Source organism: Augochlora pura, chromosome 2 (genome assembly GCF_028453695.1).
Source record: "Augochlora pura isolate Apur16 chromosome 2, APUR_v2.2.1, whole genome shotgun sequence".
NCBI lineage: Eukaryota > Metazoa > Arthropoda > Insecta > Hymenoptera > Halictidae > Augochlora > Augochlora pura.
The window spans coordinates 4704153-4727904 of record NC_135773.1 but is presented as its reverse complement, the minus strand read 5'-3'; the positions used below and the strand labels follow the sequence as shown (position 1 = coordinate 4727904).

The window sequence follows — 23752 nt, the reverse complement described above, 5'->3', positions numbered from 1 at the left end:
CTGTCGTCCGCTGAGAAAGATGTTTCGGGAATGCATGTATTCACATACTGCTCGCCGTGAACCGTTCTCGCTGCGCCATAGGCTCTATTACTCTCACGGGCGTTCCTCTCGTTGCGCTGGTTATACGCCATTGACTTTCGCGTCCTGTGGGATCCTCTCGCACAAGGCGTAAGGTTGCAGTTTCGTTGACCCGCGCCGACTCGACCGACCACTTTCGGGCTCACCCGAACCGATGATTTAGAACACCCGTCGCCTCCTCTTTCAGGAACATTAAGCCTCGGTAGTTGAGAAATAGTTTCCGCTCCAGACGAATTTTGATCCTCGATAATTAAGGTGGAAACGCGATCGGCGGAGACTTTCAAGGCGATTGACGCGGTACGAGCTATTCAGAAACTGTCCAGACAACCATCGGTTTGCGTCCGACATCGGTCGGTTATTATTTTTTTAATTCCTACCTTGGCCGGCGATTTCTTCTTAAACGATTATTTGTAGCCGTCCCGTCTAGCTTCGCGTTCTACTAGAAATTGTTCACCCTCGGCTTCTGTTAAGCAGATACAGTCCAACGCTTTTACTGTTTTGAAACAATGAAAATTAAAGGGATATATTCGCTCGAAAATTGTTACAAATTTAAACGTTTGTAAACGTGTCGGAAACATTTTTTTAAGGATAGATTTAATACAGATTTTAAATTTTCATTCTACAGTGACCTTTAAAATCTTGGCGCACGATTTTCTTTAGCCATTTTATTAGAAAAAAAAAACGAGGAACTAGTTCTTGAGAAGAAAAGCCTTATGTACCGTATGTTACCGTAAAATAGACGTCTCATACAGGGCTCAATAAAGTGGCTAGAAAAAGTTACACGACGAAGTTCAAGGGTTCTTCATAAAAGGGAAACGTGTTAAAAGAAAATGAACAATGCCTAATAAAAGTAGAAAGCTTCTGCGTCAAGCTGTAAAATAAGATCAGGCTTATTTTTGTACAACTATTTTCTAAAATCGGGCAATTTGGAAAAATTGTATGGAAACTACTGTAGAAACGGTATCTTACTGTGTGCTCAGTAATCTATTTTAGATTAGAAAGAACAGTTGTAATCGATTTCTGAAACGATGGAAAAATGTCCAGCCGCTGGGCGCAATTAATATAATGCGGCCGCATATGGCGCGGTTGCACGCATATTATTACTTTTTCTCGCGCGGAACTGTGTGCTTCAGGGATCATTTCGTGTGGTCTTGTTTCCGGTCCGTGCGAAGCCAGATGCGGCCCCTTTCCCGTCCCTTGTTGAACCATGATCCGAGGAATTCCCAAATTCTCGTGACCGCTAGGACCCAGCTCAATTTTCTGAGTACGCCGAAAATCAGGACAGATGGCGGCTAACCACGGTGCACGCCTGTCAGAATTATAAGGAGCTCGTAATGAAAAGAGAAATCAGATTTTACGGCGGCCACAGCCGAACAATGCGGGGCCCTTCGTTTCTTACGAGCTAATCAGCCAATTATATCGGCTCGAGATTCTTTCAGGCGTCCAGCGATTTGCGAAATTGTTTGCGCTCGGTGATCGAGGGAAACAGAGTAAACGTGGCGAAAAGGGGATAATTGAAAACAATTTATGTTTCTTTTATCGAACTTACATTGTAAGCATTATACAGTGGTCACGTTTGTTTCTTTACAAAACATTTATTATAAAAACCGGTGTGACATAATTTATGACGAACTTAAGACTAGGGATGAGCGAATGGAAAATACGGCTAAAAGGAATTGTACAATTTACGAAGGAACCCCTCGTAATGCGTCTTGCAGCTTTCTTCTTGCTATTGCTACTCGGTCCTCCTGCTTCTTAATGTCGTCGTCGGCTATCGAGACCGCCTGAAACAGACGCCACCTTTCTTTTATCGTGTAAGCGATAACTGTTGTTCGTGTTTGTTCGCTATAACTGATGATCTGTTGCTATCTGTATACCCTTTCGAACCTCAGGTACATAATTATTTGTATTATATAGGGTGTGAAGATAACATTAATGTGTACATTTAGCATGTTACCTATTTATTAGAGTTTTAAGAGTTGCCTTTACTGTAATAAATATCACCCTATCCAATATCTAAATATCTATTCTACCTGTACGAGGGGTTGATCGGGATTAAGAAATACCCCGGGATTCTTCTCTAAAGCTGTTTTCGAACCCGTCTGTCCAGTGACCGGTTGCGAAGATACATGTAGAGCAGTCGCAACGCTTTGAAGAAGAGTTTCTTCTGTAATATATGGTCCAACTGGTTTCAGACTTTTCGGCAAATCCATTGCATCGAATTCAAAACCGTCTGGATCACAAGCCCTTAATCCCTCCAAACGTTTTTCCCAAAATAACTGCAAGATTTAGAAGTATTAAATGCGTATGATCAACAGTGCTCCTATGTGGCACAATATTACTATCTTTAAGGAAATGTTGATGCTTAACACGCATAACGATGATCTAATTGCATAATCAAAATATATTTGCTTCGAGTTATAAGCAAAATTAGAATTAGACAGTTAAATGTTGTGAATTTTATAATGGCCAAGTGTTATATTTATAATAATGGAAATATATAGACGATGAGAGACAACTTAATATAATATTTTATAGACATTGTTCAAAAGAATTATGCTTGTTATAATCTTCTATACTGTAAGATTTTCGCATCCTCCGGAATTTCCTAATGAAACATGCACTACACAACTTCATTTAAGGTAATTGATGACAATCAATTATATATGAATAACATTTTGTACAACAATATTGATGATTTGTAGGCAAAAAGAGGCGAACACATAATTAATAATGATTCCATAAGCACATCGAACAATGTTACCTGTTTAGGCTTATCTTGGGAGCCGTATTTGCCTTCAGCTTTATCGGCTCCTTCCTAAATGAATGATCGGATGATTGTACTATGAGAATTTACAAGGAATACACTTAAATGCCATAAAAGGGTATTAAGATTCTAATGTTCTACACCCATAACAAGTGATCAAATCTTGGGGTAATATTTCTATGCACGGGAAGGAAACATCGTGATTATTAAAAGACGTAGTGAAGTTTATAAGTGACTTATCATAGAATAAGATGAAGTTGTCAATATATCGTTTAGAAATATTTTTGGATAAAAAATAACAGTGTTAGGAAACGTCAATACAATTCATCTTAAAGGTTTTCAACAATTAAATATATATATATAACAGATAGATGTGTTAAGCAGCAACTACCTGTTTTGGTTTTTCTTGGTTCCCATGCTTAATATCTTTCACTTTTCCCTCCTGAGTTTTATAAATTGTGACTGGTTGTTTAAAAATGGATGCTGTCTGCCTTATCGGTGGTACCAACGACGCGTCGTTCCTGACTCCACGACTAAAAAAAAAAACATAGTATCCATAAACATATAACATAGAGGTTAGAATTAACGTATTTAAGTTAAAATTTATCGAACGCGAAAGATTTTGCAGTTTTCGCTTCATTCTCGCGACTCACATGCACAATATATAATCGGTTTGAGTCATTGAAAAACGATTAAAAAAATGTCGCGTACGAGACTCACCTGTAATAATAAACGTCAACCTTCCCCGTAGTTGACAATTGGTTTTGACTCTTTCTGGTAGTTTCATCCCTCGTCGGCCAATTCGTTGGCAGTGCGGATGGGTATTTTTTCTTCTCCACTGACATATTCATTTCTGCGAAATGTTTATGTCAACATACACTTGTACGTACCGTAAAATTACTTAAATAATTAGCGGACGGTCGCACGAGCGAACTACCAAAGGCCATATTGATGCATTCCGTTAAATTCGAGTAGGTTAGTGCAGTTATCGGTTCGGGTAATTATCTACATGATGGCGATACTGTCCACTGGTGTTGCAAGGGGTAGTACTGTAGACAGATATCAACGAGGTAAATTTCTTTTAAAACTACGATGTACGTGAATTGTTTTAACAGATATGCACAATTTTATGAATTGGATGATACTCGAGAAATTATTTTAATCGCATCCCGCATGCATTTCACAAATTTTGTATCTTGTATTTTTTATATCGACAGTAATACACAAATGTTACCGTAAGATGTCACCAGTGATCCCTAAATCGTATACACATGCTTTCCTTCCAGTTGCGGCGCAACACCGTCATTGACAACTATGAACCGACCTTATGATTCAAATACAGTAATGAAATCTACTCCTACACGCTTTGTTTACTCCCTAACCTGGCGCATACACCTCCATTATTTTATTGCAAACCCATTCTGCATTGGATATTGCCTTTGTAATGAATGAATTCAATCAGCCAATCAAAGCAAAGAAAATTTCTATGTCGACCCTCGCTAACGGATCGAGCAGCGGCCTGAATGTGTGCAAAAGTAGGACCTATGACTATATACGCTTATCTGTCAGTCAATAAAATATTCACAACTACATATGTATATTACTGACTATATTATATAGGAGTTTGATAAGGCTTAATGAACTTCCTCTTTTTTCGTAGATATAGAAACATATGTACATCTATAATGCATATATAAGTTGTACATGTATATGTCCCCAACTGAGTTATTGTTTGCAGGTAAAGCGTCAGATTTGATTTGAAGTGTCAAATATTTTCAATTCTTTTTTACAAATTGTAGTATATTGATATATTTTTTAAATATTAATGTTAATCATATCTCGCTAGTCAAATATGCAGCGGCCTACAATTACCTCTGCAAATTAAATCAATTCTTACCGGGGAAATTGTACTATTGTACCTATTTTTTATAACAAGAGCGATGGCAATATTACTTTTAATAATAATCACACTTTTGCTTGTGAGATACTACTTTTTCCAAGGACATTTAAAGGATGTTAATAACAAACACGTTGTTGTAAGTAATCAATATCTAACCTAGAATAATCTTGACATAACCTGTTATAAGTTTACTTATGACATTTCACTCAAATTATTTTGCAAATAAATAGAATATTGCAACTATTAATGTTGTTGGAATTTTGCTTGCTTAAATGTTTGCTAATATTTTTCGAATACTAAATTAAGTTACATTGTTTTTCAGGTAACTGGTGGTTCCAGCGGTATTGGAAAATGTGTGGCAATTACTGCAGCCAAGCGTGGAGCAAATGTTACAATAATTGCAAGAGACGTTCAAAAGTTGGAAGTTGCAAGGAATGAAATAATACGTGCATGTAAAAATAAAGATACACAGAAAATTGAATATTTATCTCTCGATGTTGGTCAAGATTATGAAACAGTTGAAAAGGCTTTAAGTGATTTAGAAAAAACTATGGGCCCTATATACATGTTAGTTAACTGTGCTGGCACTGCAATTTGTGGTAAAATTGAAGACACAAGAGTGGTAGACTTAAAGAAAATGATTGATCTTAATTTTCTTGGCTCTTATTACTGCACCAAAGCTGTCGTCCAAAGAATGAAAGCTACTCAGGAAGGAATTATTGTTTTAACTTCTTCTCAAGCTGCACTTTTAGGTATATTTAGCAAAAAATATGCTATATTTGTTATATTTGTAACTATGTATATATTTATTTATTCCAGGTATATTTGGCTATTCAGCTTACTGTGGTACAAAATTTGCTCTTAGAGGTTTGGCAGAAAGTATATCAATGGAACTCGCACCATACAATGTGTCTGTGACTCTATGTTTACCTCCAGACACAGATACTCCAGGTTTTGCTGTAGAAGAGTTAACAAAACCTCTTGAGACAAAACTGATATCAGAAACCAGTTCCTTAGTGAGTCCAGAAGTAGTAGCCAATAAACTTTTCAAAGATGCACTGGTAAGCCAATCAAAACCTTCATTCTATGGTTTTACTATGGTTTACAAATCTGCAAAAGCTAAATTCTCTTTCAGGCTGGAAAATTCTTCTCTACAATTGGTGTGGAAGGTTTCATGCTAACTGTGTTATGTTCCGGGATGTCGCCAGTTGGTTCAATTACAGAATTACTTGTACAGTCATTACTTATGGGCCCTTTTCGTCTCATAAGTGCGTTTTATTTGATCCACTTCAAAAGGATCATCAAGAATTGTATAAAAACACGTGATAAGAACAAGAAGTCTGAATAGATGAAACATAAGCCAAAGAATTACAATACTTTTAACATTTTATATTTCAATACAGAATAAAATTTTTTATTATCAAAGTGTAATGAAGTAACTGTTTAAGTTAACATTCCATTTTCAAATGATTAATAAATGTTTTGAAATAAGGGATCAACGTGCGTTTATTAATTCATGCAACCGGAAGGGATTGAATGAAAGTTGGAGCTCTATCGTCGGGCGCCGCGGAGGAAGAAGGACACGTTGGAAACTTAACGGTTTGGCTTACTTTTATTTAGTATCCCGTAAGTTCATAGTATAATGTTCTTCATTAAGCTTTATGGTTCTTACACACATAGAACGAGACATAATTCTCCTCGTCCTTGTTGTCTTTGATACTTTGAAAAACGGAAACGCTGAGAATTGTGTGTAATGTGTACTTCGAGATGGACGATGCTGCCTCGTGGGAAATTACGCTCGCATCTAATATCCTCTGATGCATAAAATAAGTTCGGCGTCGATGTCGGTTGGTCCGAGATGGTTCATGTTTTGGCTCTTTCACGAAAGTCCCACACACAGCATCAGCTTCAGCTGCGATCTACATGCCTAATGGAGATTGGCGTCCAGATTGCGAAACCGAGGCTGAACATACGTAGAGAAAATGGCGAATAACGAAGATGTGTTTCTCAAAATTGCAAATCGATAATGATCAGTTTAACATTGATTTATTATCTTTCTCTCTCGCTCTCTCTCTCTCATTCTCGTTTTTTTTTCTGATCCTGTTGTATGTTCTTCCGTCCTTCCTAACTCACATAAACACTGTAACCCACGCGTTCCCATTTCCGTTCGTTTCGACAACTGCGCTCGTCCAAACAATTGTTCCTAGGCGTCACCTCGCAGATTCGTTAAAGTCTAGTCCCCCTTTTACCCTACAGCGTTCAAAGGTGCGCAGCCGGGAATCTGCGAGACAAGGCTCGTTTCGAGGGATTATTTTCTTTCTTTATTTTCTTCGAATGTCGTCGTCATTGAATATACGTTAGCTTTAAATCGATGTTCGCTTATTCGGGCGCTCGACAAACGCAATTTATTTTCCTTCGTCCTCACCCCTTAAGTTTCAGACCCGCCGCCACTTTCAGTCGATTGTACGTTGCACGTAATTAATTATCATCAGCTTCGTCGAACGTTCGAACCGGCAAACGGCACTCGTTAACGTTTAGTTAGACCCATTAGCTACGTGTGAGAACGGTCGTTATGGGAGATTCCTCGGAAACTGAAACGTTTTGACAGGGTTGGTTTCCCATCGTCGCGATCGAGACTCCGGATCTTGGGCAACGTCGCCGTGCGCTCTAGCGAGATCCATGGAGTCTCGACGACGCGGCATCTTCGATCGTCGTGCGGTACGAAAAACGCTTGCGTGCCGCACGACGTTACCGATTACGAGAGGGATTAATGAAAGTTTTTCGCCGTCCCGAGTGTTTCGATCGACGACAGTATTACCCTTTATTCGTTTCTAACCCTCCACAGCTGAGATCCTGTTCCGTTCTTGTTACGAACTAGTCGCACGTGAACGCGATCATCAAGATCCGAACGAACGTACAGAAAGTAGAAAATGATCGCGAGACAAATGAGATCGTTGATAAGATAAAAATTGGTATCATTCGACGAACGAAACGAATAGAAATAAAATCGTGTCAGAAGGATTCATCTAAGGTACGTACTTGGTTTTGTTTTCTTAAAAGTTATCTATACTTACAAGGCGTTCCGATATCGTCGCAAATAAGTACCCTATGATGCCTTCCATGGCCGACAGCGGTGGTAAGCGGTAGAGGGTTAAAATCACTATGATCATACATACATGTGCGTTCCTCGTGGTATCAACACTATTCTCAGCCGCTATTTAAGGGCAATCGATTCACACCGCAACAGTATACAAGTTTCTTCGACAAAGTTTACGTGCTCCCCGTGAGATCGTTTCACCGGCAAATTCAACCGTCAGCAACGACCGTCAACCGTTCGACGAACTGCGCGTGCGCGCCCGATAGACAATATTTCAAACGTATTTATCGATAGATCGATTCGACGGCGGCGCTGCGAAGTTTAAGTGGTACCGGTTCGCATCGGCTTCCGTTCGTCCACGGTAGAATCACACTTTCTCCTCTGTCTTTACATATTTATCTACTATCGAGAAAACTAGCTCGTGTATCTACGCGTAAGAGCACATCGACGAACTGTCAGGACGGTCAATCATCACACGAAAAAGGATCTTCTTTCGATGTTCGCGTACCGCGACTCTCGGGAACAGGCGCGTGTTGTGTCGCTGGGGCGGATTCAACCTAGTTAAGTCGATTCAGATTTATCATTTCGAGGGGTTGTATGGTAGCGAAAGGATCTGGCAATATGGATCATTTGTCGCGCTTCGATGATACTTACTGCTTGGTCGGCTTGCCGCGCAGGTTTTAGCCGCGGTTAATGTCCAAGACTAGCACCATCCGTGGTCTTTAATGACACTAGATAATTTCCACGAGAGAATCTATTTGCGCTGGATATTCCGATAGAGAAGATCTCTTTTTGTCGATCTTTCTTCTAATGTTACAAGACCGTGCCGTTTTTAATGGAATATTTAGATTTTAATGCGCCCAACGGTGCAAGATATGACTACTTGCGTAGATGTATTAGCGTATTGGTAACGGTCTAACGGCCATTTTGATTGGACCCTGAATTGAATAAAACTTCAAGTAACTGAGACATTGATTTAGTGGGACTGTTAATGCAGTACTGTCAGTACTATGTCACAATGTAGTAACTTTAGTATTAAAGTAATGTCATTTTGTTAGAAATAGTTTAGTACTTAAATATTCGATGAATACATATGCGAGATTCCGCTAAGAGAAGTTAGCCGCCATAGTTTCGTGAGCGCAACTTCGTGTATACTTAAATATCGGCCATTTTGGCGTTTCCAGCTTTGAATTTTTATCATCAGGGAAGGAGCTTGTAAAGAGCCAATACAAGACATTATTATTCTCTCGTAAAAACTAAAAATGATATGGTATTACATTTAATGGTACACCATTTTTATGACGTTATTAATACTTCAGCTACCGGAAGCCTGTTATTAGGCTTTTTAAGGTGGGCTCAAAGGTAAGTCGTTGGTATACAATGGAAATTTATTCTTGATATGATGACGACCATTAAATAACCACTGGTCGACGAAACGCGAAGAAGGCAGCGTCCAGAAATTTGAACTTTCAGAAGATACTTTTTCAGCCAGAAGGTTCTTTTCATCGCCCGCTGGCTAGGACGAAAAATTCTTTTGGAAACTTTCCCGTGTCATTAAAAATAATTGAGATATTTAGGCGAGTCTTGGGTAACCCGCTGTGTACACCGCGCAGCAATGAGCGGCAAGAATCATGGAAACGGTCTTTGCCCGGCGCGACACGCGGGAATAATGAAATCTCTGGCGGAAGGGGGATGGTTTCTAAGGAGAGTCAGTGGTTCTCAATCATTTCGTCTCGTTCTCGGCTACGTAACGCGTGCGACGGAATCGAATCGTCGAAGCGAGAGGATCGTCTATAAAATACGAACGCACTGGCAGAAGACACGAGAACGACGAAGAACCGCCGACGCGGGCGCACATTCATCGACGCAAGTTCGTTTAAGGTAACACACACGACGAAATGAAAGTTTCGTGGACGCTACACAACAATGCTGGAAATCAAGATCCGCCCCGCGAGCCATCGATAAAACCGAGAATATACATACACAAATATACGTACACAAGCCTGCGCAGGCGGGCAACTCTAAGAACTGAAAACTCCGCGACACTTAAGAGCTACTATAGACAATGGTACAAAAATTCAATGCTGTCTACAACGTTAGTATACCTTAGACGACGTTTTTATTTAATTCACCATCATCAATTCATTTATCATCGTTATCATCGTTATCATCTCCGTCGACATCGTCATTGTGGTTATAATCGTCACTCCGACACAGGTCGTCGTTAGCCTCGGACTTTCGTCCCCTCTTTGTTAGTTCGGTTGTAATAAAGGAGGCGACGAGGACAAGCGCGGGAATTATAACTTTCTTCTTCCGCCTCGCGAGGGGTGGCGGGAGGGCCGCCGGGCTGCCACCAGAGAATAAAGGGCGCGAACTTTAATTGCGGTCGCGAGGCGAGTCCTATCGTTGGCCCTTTCTCCTTTATGTTTTTCGCCACGAGTGGCCTCGCGAGGCGCTCCACGAAGAAAGGGAAGAAACGGTACAAGAAAGATTGTCCTCGGTCGCCTCTTTCTATTTTAAAGTGCTTCATTCGACCAACGCCTTGCCGCGTCAGTCCAACGAACAAGCCCCTTTTCTTTTAATTTTCTTACCCTCGCGAGTGTATGTGTCCCTTTCTCACCTGTTCATTCTTTCGCTCGCTCGTGTTCACCACTCTCTGTCCGCGCGCTCTCTCTCACTCTCTCTCTCTCTCTCTCTCTCTCTCTCTCTTTCTTTCGTCCATTCTTACATACTCATTCTTACTTTCGTCTTACGCTCGCGCGAGCGTCACACACACACGTTCACACAGACAGACGCACACGCAAACACATACACGCGCAGAGAGACAGTCATTGCTCGCTGCCCGCGGACATCACGTATACGCGTGTACGTTCACACCTGGTTATTATGTCAGACAATATATCCCTTCATTTATATCCGTTAGTTCTTACGCTAGGCGTTAATTAGTGTTACATCTAGTCGCGTGTGGCCGGCCCGTGCTACCCAGGGACAAGCTGCTCGCAGCTGCATCCCTTTTTGTTGCCTCGTTGCACCGGCGTGCCAGAAAAAGCATGCGCGCCGGTGCTGCCTCCCTGTGCCACCCGTTCCTTTTCTTCCTCTTTCTTTTCACGTTTTTGTCGCTATATTCAGTCTTTCTCTGTTTTTATGCCAGAACACATTCGTCCTCTCCTGCTGCGATCGTTTCCGCAGTGCCGTCTCTCGCGTTGACCCTCGGGCAGCCAAACGAGAACGGCACCAGACGATTTATTATCTACGTTCTTCAAATTAATCTCTTCAAAAGAGGAGAGACGGCCCGTTGAAAGAAAGTAAGCGATAGGATTAACGCACGCGTGACTTTCTTCAGACTAAAACACAGGTCGCGGTTGACATCGCCAGTGGCTTAGAATTAACGCTGTCTGTAGGAAAACCTATTCCACCTGCAAGGCTCTTTAACACGTCGACAGAATGGTTTTCTAAACGTTTGTGTGGATATGAGAACTAAGGGATGATAATTACGTAAAATCGTTAATCGTGCAAGTGAGCTACATACTTTCCACTCTGCATCGTACTATCCACGGGTTCGTTATCGCTCCCTTTGCACTTTGTATTTTCATGACTTTATGAGATGGACTTCAAACAACCTATGCTTGTGTTAACAGCTTTCTCTGAGTATACTGATACAATTTCGAAGCAAACCGTGTGACAGAAAATGTCAACGTGTAAAATTCAAAGGCAGGATAAATGATCCACATAGAGGGGAAAAATTGCGGATATGTCGATACCGATCCAGACTCCGAGAGTGAAAAGAATGGAAAAAGGTGGAACGAGAGATCAAACGAGCCTCAGACTTTCTCAGTAGCCGCTATTGTCTTCTGAAACAACCCCGAGTCGGTTAGCACGGGCGGCCAGACCCATTCGAATGCGTTTACGATCCGAGAAATTACACAGTAACGTTATTTATTCATTTTTTTTTGTTTGTTGCTTTAGTGTAACACGTACGGCATATCGTTAATTAACGTTACGTTATTTATATACTATGTATTTACAATCACATGAATCGTAGATATTCTAACGTATCGTTCGGTCTCGTACAGCTAGTCTTCTCCTCCCGCTGCTCCTACTTTGACAATTTCTCTATTTCTCTCTCTTCCTCTCTCTCTCTCTCTCTCTCTCTCTCCTCTACCTCGTACACTTTCTTCGCGGTTATTCACAGTCTTTCATCACGATTACGTCCATGCACTCGCCCGGCGAAAACATTTCTTTAACTCTAACCCACTGTATTCCCGTGACGTTTGTTGCGCCGCTCTCTCTCTCTCTCTCTCTCTCTCTCTCTCATTCTCGCTTTCTTTCTCCTCCTTCCACCCTCTCTCACAGTCTCCCTCTTTCACTCTTTCTCCCGGGAGAGAGCCGAGCTGAAACTTGTTCAATACTTCAACACCATTGTGCAACGTATTCGCGCGCGCGTACACACATATACATATATATATATTTATCTGTCTCGTTTGTATATATATATATATTTATATATATAATATTATAAAAAACAGTATCCCCTAACGCTTGCGAGAAGAAAGCAAATTCACGGAACGCCTCAGGCGGTCCGAAAAAGCTGCCCGTCCGTACGTTTATACAGCCGAACATGCACAACGTTAAGAACGGTCTGGGTCCGTGCCACTAAGGCGACTCTAGCTGTCTATCAACGTTCCCCGCTACCATTGTTTATCCATCGATCGATAAAATTTGAAAGACAACGCGCGCAGTAGGCGAGAACCTGCAAAGTGTAGAGAATTATCAGTGGAAAGGATACGTTATCGATTTTATTCAGATTCTTACATGAACAGATTATTCGCACCCAACCTGAAACTCGTTTATTCAGAGGGACAACTGCGACTGCAATCGTCGTTTACAATGTTTGGAATCCTCTCTGTTCCGAATGAAATGTGTTGTTTTTTTTTGTAGCAAAAACCGTGCGCAGAAGATGGTGCTCTCGCGTAATCTTGGACGAAAGGAATGGGAGAATTGAAGGATCATTTGGTCGTTCGTTCTTGTTCTCTTTATTTAGGGCTGCTCGTCCCATCTTCCTTCGTGTTCGTCCACGTTTCGTGTAGGCTACGTTAATTAATATTAGAGATTAACAAGAAACAAGTCAGAGAGCCGAGACTCTTCGCGCGGTTGCGTGACGCCCGACAATATTCCATCGTCGCATTATATCCTTCCCACTAAGGATTATCTCGTGTTTAGTGAGTTTATCGATCGATATTGGAAGCTCGTTTATTAGGAAGTTCCTCGGATCCGAAGAGACTTTTGATTTCGAGTTTCGTAAAGGTAACCAATTTCAATGGTGCTTGCGAATCGAACCCCCCCCGGATACATCGTCGTGCTTGCTAATTCGTAGTTCCGCACCCTCCTGACCCATTCCGTTGTGAATTCTAACACGCATGCACGGACATATAAGACTTTTTAGTTGGCTCGTGTCTATGCTCAATGCGCTTCGAATACCAAAATCCCCGTCACCGTGGATCGTCGCGAGGCGTTCGGTACACGCCTTCGCGTGTCTCTGTCTGCTCCCGTTCAGGCTTGTTTCTCCGACACGGAAAACAACGAAGGCAGTGTCAAATGTAATAGGCAGTGTCGAAAGTAATAGGCAGTGTCGATGTAACATAGCCCAGTGGATATTTGATACGTGTAACACAGGCAGCGCGACCGCGCCGCGAAGTTAACGAGGTTTCGCGGACGAGAGTTCCCCGTCGCGACTCACGGTTCACAGTTTTGCTACCAGAACGTTCGGGAACTGCCGAGCAGCTCTGATATGGAGGGGCTCGCGCCTCGTCGTCTGATATGAACGAGAATTATCGGGGACGCAGCGTCCTCGGGGATTAAACTTACGATAAGGGTGCGTCGGTCGAGTCGTCGCTTTAAAGCATCCGGATTCCTTGTTACCGTTTGTTTCGCCGGCGTCGGACCCGGCGCTCTTAGACAATCTCTTCAATATTCGTTCGACCCGGCGGCGGTGACACGAAGGAAACGATTTTCCATAAATAAAACTTCTGCTTTTACGTATCAGCCGTGAGCACCGCGTACACATGCACGCGTTATTTTTATCGCATCCGACGGGAGTTTTCAATACATCCCGCGCGAAACGTTTTAGGAAGAGAAGAAAAAAATGAAGAGGGAAGAATATATAATCTGAAGCGACACCGAAGATTCTTGCTAGCTAATTCAGTCGGACGTGATACGCTGTTTGAAAAATAGTAGCTTCCAGTAGGTCACGTTTTCAACGTAAACGCTTCTACAAACTCTCTAACGCATCGATCGATACAATAAAATATGATTTCCGATTAAGTCGGGGAATCTTTTCAAGATGCCCGTCTATTTAAGCGTATTCTTCAATTTATCGAACAGACGTGACCGCGTTTCGAAGCGGAAACGTTTCCCCGTTAAAATCTCCACTTCCCGATCATTGTGCCTCTATAATAGTAACCAGCGGCCAACAAGCGTCGGCTTCCCTCTACGGGATTACAAAAGACCACGCCGGATTATCTGAAATCAAGAAACCGAATTCGTTTCGGTGCTTCGCCGTTAACTCTGTTCGCGGTCGTCGACTTCTCGTTCCGGAAATCTCTTGTGATTGTGAAAGTGAAATGGCGGAGGAAACCGAGGAAAAGTGTATCGAGCGCGTACCTGGGCGCGCGTGCGACTGTTTCGACGGACCGTCAGACGTTGACGATCGTCGAGACGATTCTGTCGGCTTGCTCGTGACGGTCCCGGGACGGCCGCGGTAAGACGGTCGAGCATAGACACGTTGTTTTCGCTAATCGTTTCCTATTCGAATATAATTAATCACATCGCCTCGAAAAAATCCATCGAACAAGTCTCAATTCTGCGGAGCGGCGCGGACGAAAGTTCTGTCAGCATTTAGCGATCCCCCTTCTCGCGACACCATATTTTCTTCTTCTTCTTTTTTTTTTCCTTTTTTTCGTTTGCTCGCCGAACCAACGGTGCTTCCCACCCCACGGATCCGTAGCCACCCTTCTGGAATCGCGCTCGCGCGCGTCTCGTCGAGTGAATCTCGATGCGAAAGAAACTACGAAACCCTCGCAGTGTCCTCGACAGAATCCCGCGATCGATCTCGGAGACATCGCCGCTGTTTGGCTTCCCGCCGGGGAAAGACACGAAGATCACGGAACACCTTTTGACAATGATGAACAATGAGTAAGCCGGGCGGGGGATGATCCCGTTCCGAGCTCGCGTTTCAGTTTTCTCTCCCGCCGTGGGACCGATTCTCCTCGACGACAGCTCCGGATGAACATATACAATGATTTCGCGCGACGCGGCGCGACGACGCTTCGAATTTCTTAAAACGATCGATGCGAATCGATACGCAGATACAAAACGTTCTATCGTACGTGTTTCACGGAAGATCGTGGAGTCGTTTAATGTCTCCTGGCTTCTATAAAAAATCCTTGCCCTCTCTCAATCTCTCTCTCTCTCTCTTTCTCTCTCTTTCTATCGTGCTCTTTCTCGTTCCTGTGGGACAGTGTGTTCGCGAGCTTCGTGTCGTTCGCCATCCCCCGTGTTCGACCGCGCGAAGAACTCGCGCCGATTTAACAAGAACCCCCGCGAGATTTAATTAATCCCTAATTACTAACGGCCGGATCGATCACATTGTCTCGTTTCTCTTCTCTCTGTCTTTCTCTCTCTCTCTCTCTCTCTCGTTCTCGCTCTCCCTCTTTCTCGCTCTCGCTCTCTTTACCCTTAAGTCCCCCTTCCTGGCGCAGGGTAGTCGGTGTCGTCGGGACGCCGACGATTTCGATCTACCTGCTCGAACTGAACGGTTCGTTGTAAAGTGTTTCGCCGGTGCTCGAGACGGTCGGGCAACGAAGACGACGTGTTTCTCGGCGCTCGCGATCACTGCTGCCGACCCGTCGAGACGAACGACGACCGCTGAATCGTCTCCGCGCTAACGAACAGGACAGCGGACGGTCCTCCGTACGGAGCGACCTCCGGCCGGAATCTCGGGCCTCCGTCGACCGCGTACCTCGGAAAGGAAAACGTTAATCGCTGACCGAAAGGAACCATTAGACCACCCTCGTTCGCCATTTGCTTCACGCCGTGTATTCTTCACGCGGTCTCCCTTGCTGATCGTCCTCGTTCTTTTCCCGTTCACGAAATCGATTCCTGAGAATGCCCGCACACACGCTCCGTCCTCGCGTCTCTTCTCGCCGTAGTGTTCTTCGAGGCGCTTCCCGGGTCTCGTAGCAGGCGATGATCGATCATCTTGCGACACCGTGCTCCCTCTCATTCCTGATTATCGTTCCGGCGCGAAGTACGGCGGGTTCTTCGGGTAACAAAGGACCACGAGGATCAGTAGGGCCACGAGGGGGAATAGCCGGCTGCCGTGACTCGAATACAGCGTCACGACGCCCGCCAGCCACCACAACGTTGGACAACCACCCGGTGCCGAGTTCATCCCTCTTTGAATCGCGGCGGGATGTTCACCTGTGGCACATAAATTGATTTTACCTACTGGTCTATTACATTATCATCGCAAACGCGGCGGAGCCCGCGATCTCTGGCCGGGTCTGCGGGAAATTCCGTTTAATATCCGCGGTCTACGGTCGGGTCGATTTTAATCCTTGCGATAACAACGACCTAGCAGAAAACAGTTATACACTACGTTTGTTACCGCTACGGGGTATGAAAATTCTCTTTATTAAAGCCAGAAGATCTCCATGAGATTGAAAAATTGTTTCGAACTGTCGTGAAATCAATATTATATTTGAAACCAATATGTTCAACTCTGAAACATCTCAAATATTCTAAAACAGACTCACATCTCAAACATTTTGAAACAACCTTATTTCACGTAATAAAAAATTTTTAACAATTCTGTCAAATTTTTAATTACATTTTCACTATATTTATCAAAAAATTTGTTCGTTTTCTAATATATACGAACGTAATGGACAAAAGATTTGGAGAAAAGATATATTACACATGACTTACAGCATTTTCACAATCGACGGCACAATTATGTTATACTAAAAGGCCTTATGCACAAGTAAATCAATAATGATAATAATAAACGATAATAACATAAGACAAAGGGTCTCTCACTCTATCAGGCTAGCATTGCGTGTTTATGAAGCACTTGACCTGATTAAAGGGTCGCATTTGTTCAAACCTTGAGGCACGAGCCCTGCCAGATTCGGAGCATCGTGCATTAATTTATGCATTCGAGGGGTATAAATTACATATATAGCATTACGTGCATCACGAATATTAGTAAATTATATTGTACATTTCAAATAAGGTAGATACTGCAACACTGCGTTAGAAACTAATCGATTTATTTGTTACAATTCACTGGGTGGAAAATGGTAGACCGAACCGCAAGTATAACGTTACTTTTTTTTTAGTGCAAAAACCGTAACATAAAAAACGGTTATTGTATCCGTTCTAACGGCTATCTGTTATAGATAGGTATATGCTGTCGCGGACATTTTTGTGGCCCTTTTTATAGCCAACAATTCGTCCATACATCATTTTGATATACCTCTAACGGTTTAGGCAGCGTGTGCAATAAAAGGCGCACGAATGGCAGTTTTTCTCCGACTCACTTCACTTTTATCATCACTACTCGGCCTCCTGACAAATTAACGCGATGAAATGTAGCTCGCGTTACCAGCAGCCGTAGAAACTATCTAATGGCAAATGTTCGCCAAAATTGGTAGAACCGTGGGCTTTATGTTCATATGTACCGCGTGTGTCAAATAAGATGTTGCAAGTTGTATTCTTGAAATATTATTAAGATATCATTTTGTAAGGAAATTAATCTTCAAATGCTCGACACATTTAATTATAGAATTTAATTTAGGAAAGTCGAAGTCGATGTTACATTTTAAGAAAACAGCGTGTAATATTTAATTTAACGCACATTGTGAATACCTCAAAATTATTTTATATATTTAGTGTAGATTCACGTAAAATATATTTAACAGGTTGATCATTTCATCGTCATCGAACTCGTTTACGAATGCATAAAATTGACATTACTTTTCCACCGGTTAAATCTTTTTGTGAATTCGCAATTCGATTCGAAACGAACTTTATTTAGCAATCGCGTGAAACGGACGTGTTAAAAGTAAAGAAGAAATCAATACGAGCAACCGAATTGTCCCAGTAATCCCAGCAAGCCCGGCCGTATCATCGGCAGTAAAATTTGTGGTAAACCCGGAGCAGCGTCAGTTCACGGAGCACGATCTAATATTAACGCTTCAGCCTGTCTTAATACCCATCGATCCCTATATTTTAAGCCATACCTATCATAATGCGCGTTCAACCAGGTCGTGACCTCCCCGGAACGATGTGCTGGAAACGTAACGTCAGCTCGTATTCACTTAAGAGGCCAATTTTTTTTCGTTTCCGCGGGGCCGCGGTATTACCATCTACATATTTCTCCGTCGAAACGCGAAAGAGATTTATGTTAATGGAATGCGAAAACGCTTACCATTCAACACGTGAAGCTGCACGCTCGCGCTGTCGAAACTGCTCGGGCTGCAAGTGTAATTGCCCGAGTCCTCCCGCCTCGCGTTGCGGATCTCGAGACTGCTGACCGTGTCGTTATTGATCCTCTCCGTCTGGATTTCGATCTTGCCCAACTGATTGTCCAGAACCCGGTCGCCCTCGTGATACCAGAAAACGTAGAACGGCCCCTCCAGGGACTGCTTGATTATGCACCGTATGGCGACCGTGCTTCCGGTCTTCACGTACATGTCGCGGTCGCCTATGATCTCGATCTTTGGCACTATAAACCAACAATCAACGCTTGTAGTTCACCGCACGGACTGCGCCGACGTTTCTCCGATGGTGTTACGTGTGCGGCGAACACGATCTTGCGTTTTGCGCAATTACGCAACGTGAACTGTCCGATTTCTGATCGTTATAAATTAATATTACGACAAACGCGTTCCTATATCTATTTGTATAAAAATAAACTGAAAGAAAAGTGTTCAAGAAAATCGAGTTTAAAAATTTATCGATTATATGTACCGTTCAATAGAAACTGTCTGATCATGGCCAACTGGTTCTACTTAAAACTGAAGCGTCACACGAAGCAATTTGATTCTTTCCTTCGCCTTATTTTTGCTTATTACCTGATTCGTTCGAATCGACTCGGCTGTCGAAACCGCAACGTTTTGAAATGATCGCTGAATCTGCCTGAATACCAAGAACTTTATTTCTGCAAGCATTGTACCGTAGGATTTTCTAAAGAGACAATACCTTTCACGAGCCACAATGTGGCACACTGGCGCGGGATAATTGATATTATTCATGATTCTAAAACTGGAAACTCAGCGGCGCAATATTGGCTGTCGCGCGGCGAGTTCCAGCTGATCTGGTATTTATAACTGTTATTGGACAAATGTCCCAGGAAGAAATATCAATGCGCGCCATTGTACGAGTTGCATAAAGGGGGGTAAATGTATTTTTTTTCGCTGGTATAATTTTTCCATCGCGCGTCGGAACTTTTATACTTCGGCGATCGATGACAGAGCTGTGCAACAATGTTGTAAAAATAAACGTTCCCGCATAAATGAACGGCAAACGGTTAACTCCGCGGCGCGATGAGGAAGTCGCGTTATCGGGTGTTCGCGGTGGGAAAGAAGAAAAAAAGACAGATAGTGCAGTCTGCGCGGTCTCACCGACGATGTTGAGCTTGATGATGTGACTCTTTTTCGGGTCGGTCGAGATTTGGCACTCGTACTCGCCTTCGTCGCGTTCCTGGACGTACTTAACCTGCAGGGTCCAGCTGTCCACCGAGTCCACGAAAAGCGCCTGGAACCTTTCGTCCGGGATAAACATAGTTCTATCTACTGAGAGGATATGGGAGTCCCTTCTCCTTACCCACGACACCTTTATTGTTGCAAACAAGAAATATTGGAAAATCGATTAGAACGTTCAAAATGATGCTGCAACTGGCAGAAAGAATTCGATCAAAATCATCAGTGTTATCGTTTCTTGGTTTACATTAAACGCGAGAAATAGAATTGAATCTCAGATAAATGTGAGAAGAGAGTTGACTAGATTTTAGAAAAATGTTATTAATATTTTTTATTGCGACTAATGTTTACTATGATTAATATTTTTATGTTACACAAGGACGTCATTCTTCAAACTGTTTTCTTCACGTTTGGGAATTTTTTAAAATCATTTTTATATTAATATGTAGTTAATATATTATTTTACATCAAATATATAAAGGATAAGCATGAAACGATAGATACTTTAGTTATTTGATCTGGTACTTTCTGACAAGTGTGTGCAGGAATGCTTCGTTAGTAGATCACAGTTCTAGACTAACAATAATAATCGAACGAGTTAATGAAAAATAATCTTATTTTTTAAATTAAATAATCGTGTGAGAAGAACAGAGGATGATCATAAATTAGTAACGAAGCATTACGGAAATATACTTCTAGATTTATTTCTCATTAATAATAACAATATAGATTTCTATTACACCAATTAAAGATCGACAGACTCAAGTTGGACCAAGTTAAGGGTACGACCAACGGAACCAACGCAAGGAATGTCCGAATTGGACTGATCAAAGGACTCTGTTCGAGGCAATAAGACGGTCATTAAATTCGAAGGAGACTGATCCGAGATCGAGGGTATCCGAAACTATGGTCTTTAGCAGAATATCTCTGTCATGGTTTGTTAACTTGGGTACAGATGTCTCCTTAGATCCAGGCCCGATCCCCTCGCAGGCATCGATCTTTCGATTCCCGGTTGGTCCGTTCGCAGTCTGATGGTTCCGAGTTGGCTCATTACCAATTTGTTAGTCTTGGCTACGGTCATTTTCAGTTCGCTAGCCCCACCGAGTTAGTTTATTTTGAATTTGTTAGTTTTGGCTTGGCCCCCGTTCCGGGGGAGTCTGTTAGCGCCGAGTTGGTTCGTTACGAATTTGTTACTCTTAACCTCGCGTCCATTTGGAGTCTGTTAGTCTTGGCTTGGTCTAATTCGCGACCCTACGGTTTGCCCCGTTGCTTAATTCGAGTTTCTAGCCGCCATTCAAGACTTCCTCCGGGCTACAAACTCCAAAATCTACACTCTTTCGGCTCGCAGTTGATTTCGGAGCACTTAATTCAATAACTTCGCGCCGCAGAACACGGAGAATTAATTTTCCTCTGCACAGCGTATGAATATTTATCCGCGGGGAAAATAAGCGTCGCATATTTTTCAGTGTTTCGCCTTTTAAGTTGTATAAATCCCGACGTATCAAGTATTGGGAATCACGTGTACGGCTCGTATGTACATGCACGTTTCAAATGAATTATTTTCGCCTTAATGTATGCATGGTGAGTTCAATTTAAATTTTAATGAAACCCTCATTGAAATTTAATAAATCGTACGGCTTTGTACATGGTGCATTCCTACGGTGCACCGAGCGAATTTGAATAAAATTTTATCGCTCGTTCCGGCCGATTCCGTATCCCACCGGCGACGTACATTCACCCAAGTGTGCCACGTAAATTGCTTGTACACTTTTTGTCATGCGGAAAAACGGTCCAATTTATACCATGGCCTGCTATCCAAAGAGCAGCGCACACTTTCGCAATGTCATTTGTTAAGCCTTTGCGGTACGATTTGTTTTATGGCTACGTTGATAAGTATATCTTCGAGCTTAATAGTTTCTTTAATCGGTTAGCTGTTTTTGACGAGCATATATTTTAATTATATATTTTATAGTGCAAAGGGTTAGGATTAATATTCGAGGTAAACTCGAAAATACGAGCGCGAGATCCAATGAAAGAAAAACACCGGAACGAGACCCCCGCCAAAACGCGCGTAAACGGAAACGGATTTTTGCGGTTTGTCTAGAAACGAAACATCGCGGAACACGAATTTGCATGCGCATCCGCGGCCCAACCATAACAGTGTTCCATGAATTATCTCGCGTTCTTATTCCGGTGGTTGGCCGGACCCGGCATCGAATTCACTGTCATTAGCCGACATATTTCGGAATCCGAGGTCCTTCATTAATTCTCTAACCGCGCCGGGTTTTACGTCGCCGGGACCTGGAATAGAATTTAAGAAGAAGCTGGCAGCCATTCACGGCCGTGTATTTTTCTCATCAGTTCCACCGGCGGAAGTCCCTTTCTTCTCAACAAAGGACTGGGGATTATTAATCTTTTCTTTTATACATCCCGCTGCATTGTTGCACGGGTTTCCACCGGAGCGCGGATGTATCTTCGCCGCGGCCGCGAAATAAAGCAATAGAGACGTTTCTAGCGACGACGTGGCGAAAAATTCGACCGTCTCTGCGCGGAGAGACCGCGGGCTCCTCCGGATGAATACGGACAGGGCGAGCCGGGGTGGGGGGGCCGGTGGAGCGGGGTGGGCCGGAGGAGGAAAAACTGGGCCGAGGGTGAAAAAGAGCGGGGCCGAGCGCGTTCGACTTCCCGATCCCGCTCGATCAATCTTCCCTCCCCTTGTCTACGGTTAATTTATCGTGCGTCGATCAGCTCCGCGGAGCGGTTCTTTCGTTTCGCGGGGGGGGGGGGGGGGGGGGGGGGGGCGAGCGGTGGAGTCCGCGGCGGGCCACGGGGTCGCGCAACCCCGCAAGAAACCGTATTAGGAGTGCATTCAATTTATCCGCGCGATAAGTATCTCGTGTCGCGCGACAAGAGGCGTTTCGCAGATGTAACCATGACTTACGACCGTGCAGAGGCTGTAATCAACGGGACCCCGAGCCCGCTTCTTTAAGCCGGTGTTACCGACGTCGCCGTCGCGGACCCAACAGCGACAAGGCAACCCAGTAATTTCGGTCCGGCGAAAAATTTGCCTACGTAGCCTAGCGACCATTAGTACTAATGAACGAGATCGGATCGTTCTGCCGACTTCTGGCCTGAAATTGTTGTCCGGGAAACTTAATGCTAGACGCTATCGGTTTCTATCGCTCGCCGCTATTCATTCAGTCGGCGAACTCTAATTGCCCTCTAATTGCTCGCACGCCTTAGGCGCTGGGAGACAAATTTATTCGAGCTTTCTCTACGATGGAGAATTGTGTTAGCTTCTCCGGCCGTGTAGTTGTGGATATTCGAGCGAGCATCGAGCGCTGATTATGAAGTAAACGATCGCGAAGGTATGTCGGAAGTGAAATTATTCATTCGGTTATGTTGGAAAGTCGAGAGGTTTTATCTGAAGTCGCGTTTGATATATTTGTTCGAACGTTAACTCGTTCTTGCATCTAATTCTATGCTGTAAAATGAACTCGCAATGTAACAGTGCCTGTCGAACAATGATATTTTCCAAATTATGGAGAACAAAAATTGCCTCACACAAGTACCATTTTGCTTCAAGATGAAATTAAAAACGAATATTAATAGTTCGGAGTCTTTCAATCGGTATACTCATAGTATTGATCAGAACAATAGAGAACAGTGTCTGAAAACAATGTCGTCTACATAATCGATTAAATTCATTATTCCCGGTAAGACAATGCAAAGCGTAGAAAAAACTTTCGCAGTCACCGAATCCACGATTCCTTGCTATTGTCACGACAACGGTCGCAACACATCCCGTGTAACGGCTAATAGAAATAAAATCGAACTTGCCATTATCCCGTAAAAACTTCATCTGCATCGTCAACGCATAAAAAGTTTATCTCGAAAGCATTCCCCCTCGTATTTTTAACGATTCCACTTCGGTGTCGCGGGAACACGCTAAAACCGGACGTAACAAACGCGATTCCCGGAACGGAACACGGAAACACAGAAGGAATGGGACGACGGAGGGTTGGCAGGGGAGGGGGGGGGGGAATTTGCGGGAGGAGCACGATGTGGTGGAGGTTGCGATCGAGCGAGCGCGTGTTCCGCGAAATTGTCGGCAAAGAACAATCGCTTTCAATCGTGTTTCCGAGTGT

The 23752-nt window shown here is 43.2% G+C and overlaps 3 protein-coding genes across 5 annotated transcripts in view; 1 reads left to right on the top strand and 2 right to left on the bottom strand.

The window, feature by feature from the left end:
* Nucleotides 1-1617: 1617 nt before the first annotated feature.
* Nucleotides 1618-4036, bottom strand: Mbd-like (methyl-CpG-binding domain protein 2). 3 transcript variants are annotated; one of them, XM_078190687.1, is made up of 5 exons: nucleotides 3566-4036; nucleotides 3237-3378; nucleotides 2843-2896; nucleotides 2145-2357; nucleotides 1618-1862 (listed from the first exon to the last, which is right to left on the bottom strand). In XM_078190687.1, exons 1-5 carry the CDS (start codon nucleotides 3694-3696, stop codon nucleotides 1764-1766), a joined length of 639 nt encoding a protein of 212 aa, XP_078046813.1. In that variant the 5' UTR covers nucleotides 3697-4036; the 3' UTR covers nucleotides 1618-1763. The 3 variants fall into 3 exon arrangements, with proteins under 3 accessions (XP_078046813.1, XP_078046806.1, XP_078046820.1); XM_078190680.1 differs by having other exon boundaries at nucleotides 2112-2357; nucleotides 3566-4028; XM_078190694.1 differs by lacking the exon at nucleotides 2843-2896 and having other exon boundaries at nucleotides 2112-2357; nucleotides 3566-4023.
* A 372-nt stretch (nucleotides 4037-4408) lies between these two features.
* On the top strand, nucleotides 4409-6238 carry Kdsr (3-ketodihydrosphingosine reductase). The gene is made up of 5 exons (XM_078190489.1): nucleotides 4409-4583; nucleotides 4692-4881; nucleotides 5068-5497; nucleotides 5565-5806; nucleotides 5881-6238. Exons 2-5 carry the CDS (start codon nucleotides 4786-4788, stop codon nucleotides 6091-6093), a joined length of 981 nt encoding a protein of 326 aa, XP_078046615.1. The 5' UTR covers nucleotides 4409-4583; nucleotides 4692-4785; the 3' UTR covers nucleotides 6094-6238.
* A 104-nt stretch (nucleotides 6239-6342) lies between these two features.
* Nucleotides 6343-23752, bottom strand: part of LOC144475009 (zwei Ig domain protein zig-8) — a 40237-nt gene continuing 22827 nt past the window's right edge. The window contains exons 3-5 of the mRNA XM_078190502.1: nucleotides 19527-19737; nucleotides 18332-18628; nucleotides 6343-16320 (exon numbers count right to left, since the gene is read on the bottom strand). Coding sequence (XP_078046628.1) covers nucleotides 16130-16320; nucleotides 18332-18628; nucleotides 19527-19737 — 699 coding nt within the window. The 3' untranslated portion in view covers nucleotides 6343-16129. The remainder of the gene's footprint in view (nucleotides 16321-18331; nucleotides 18629-19526; nucleotides 19738-23752) is intronic.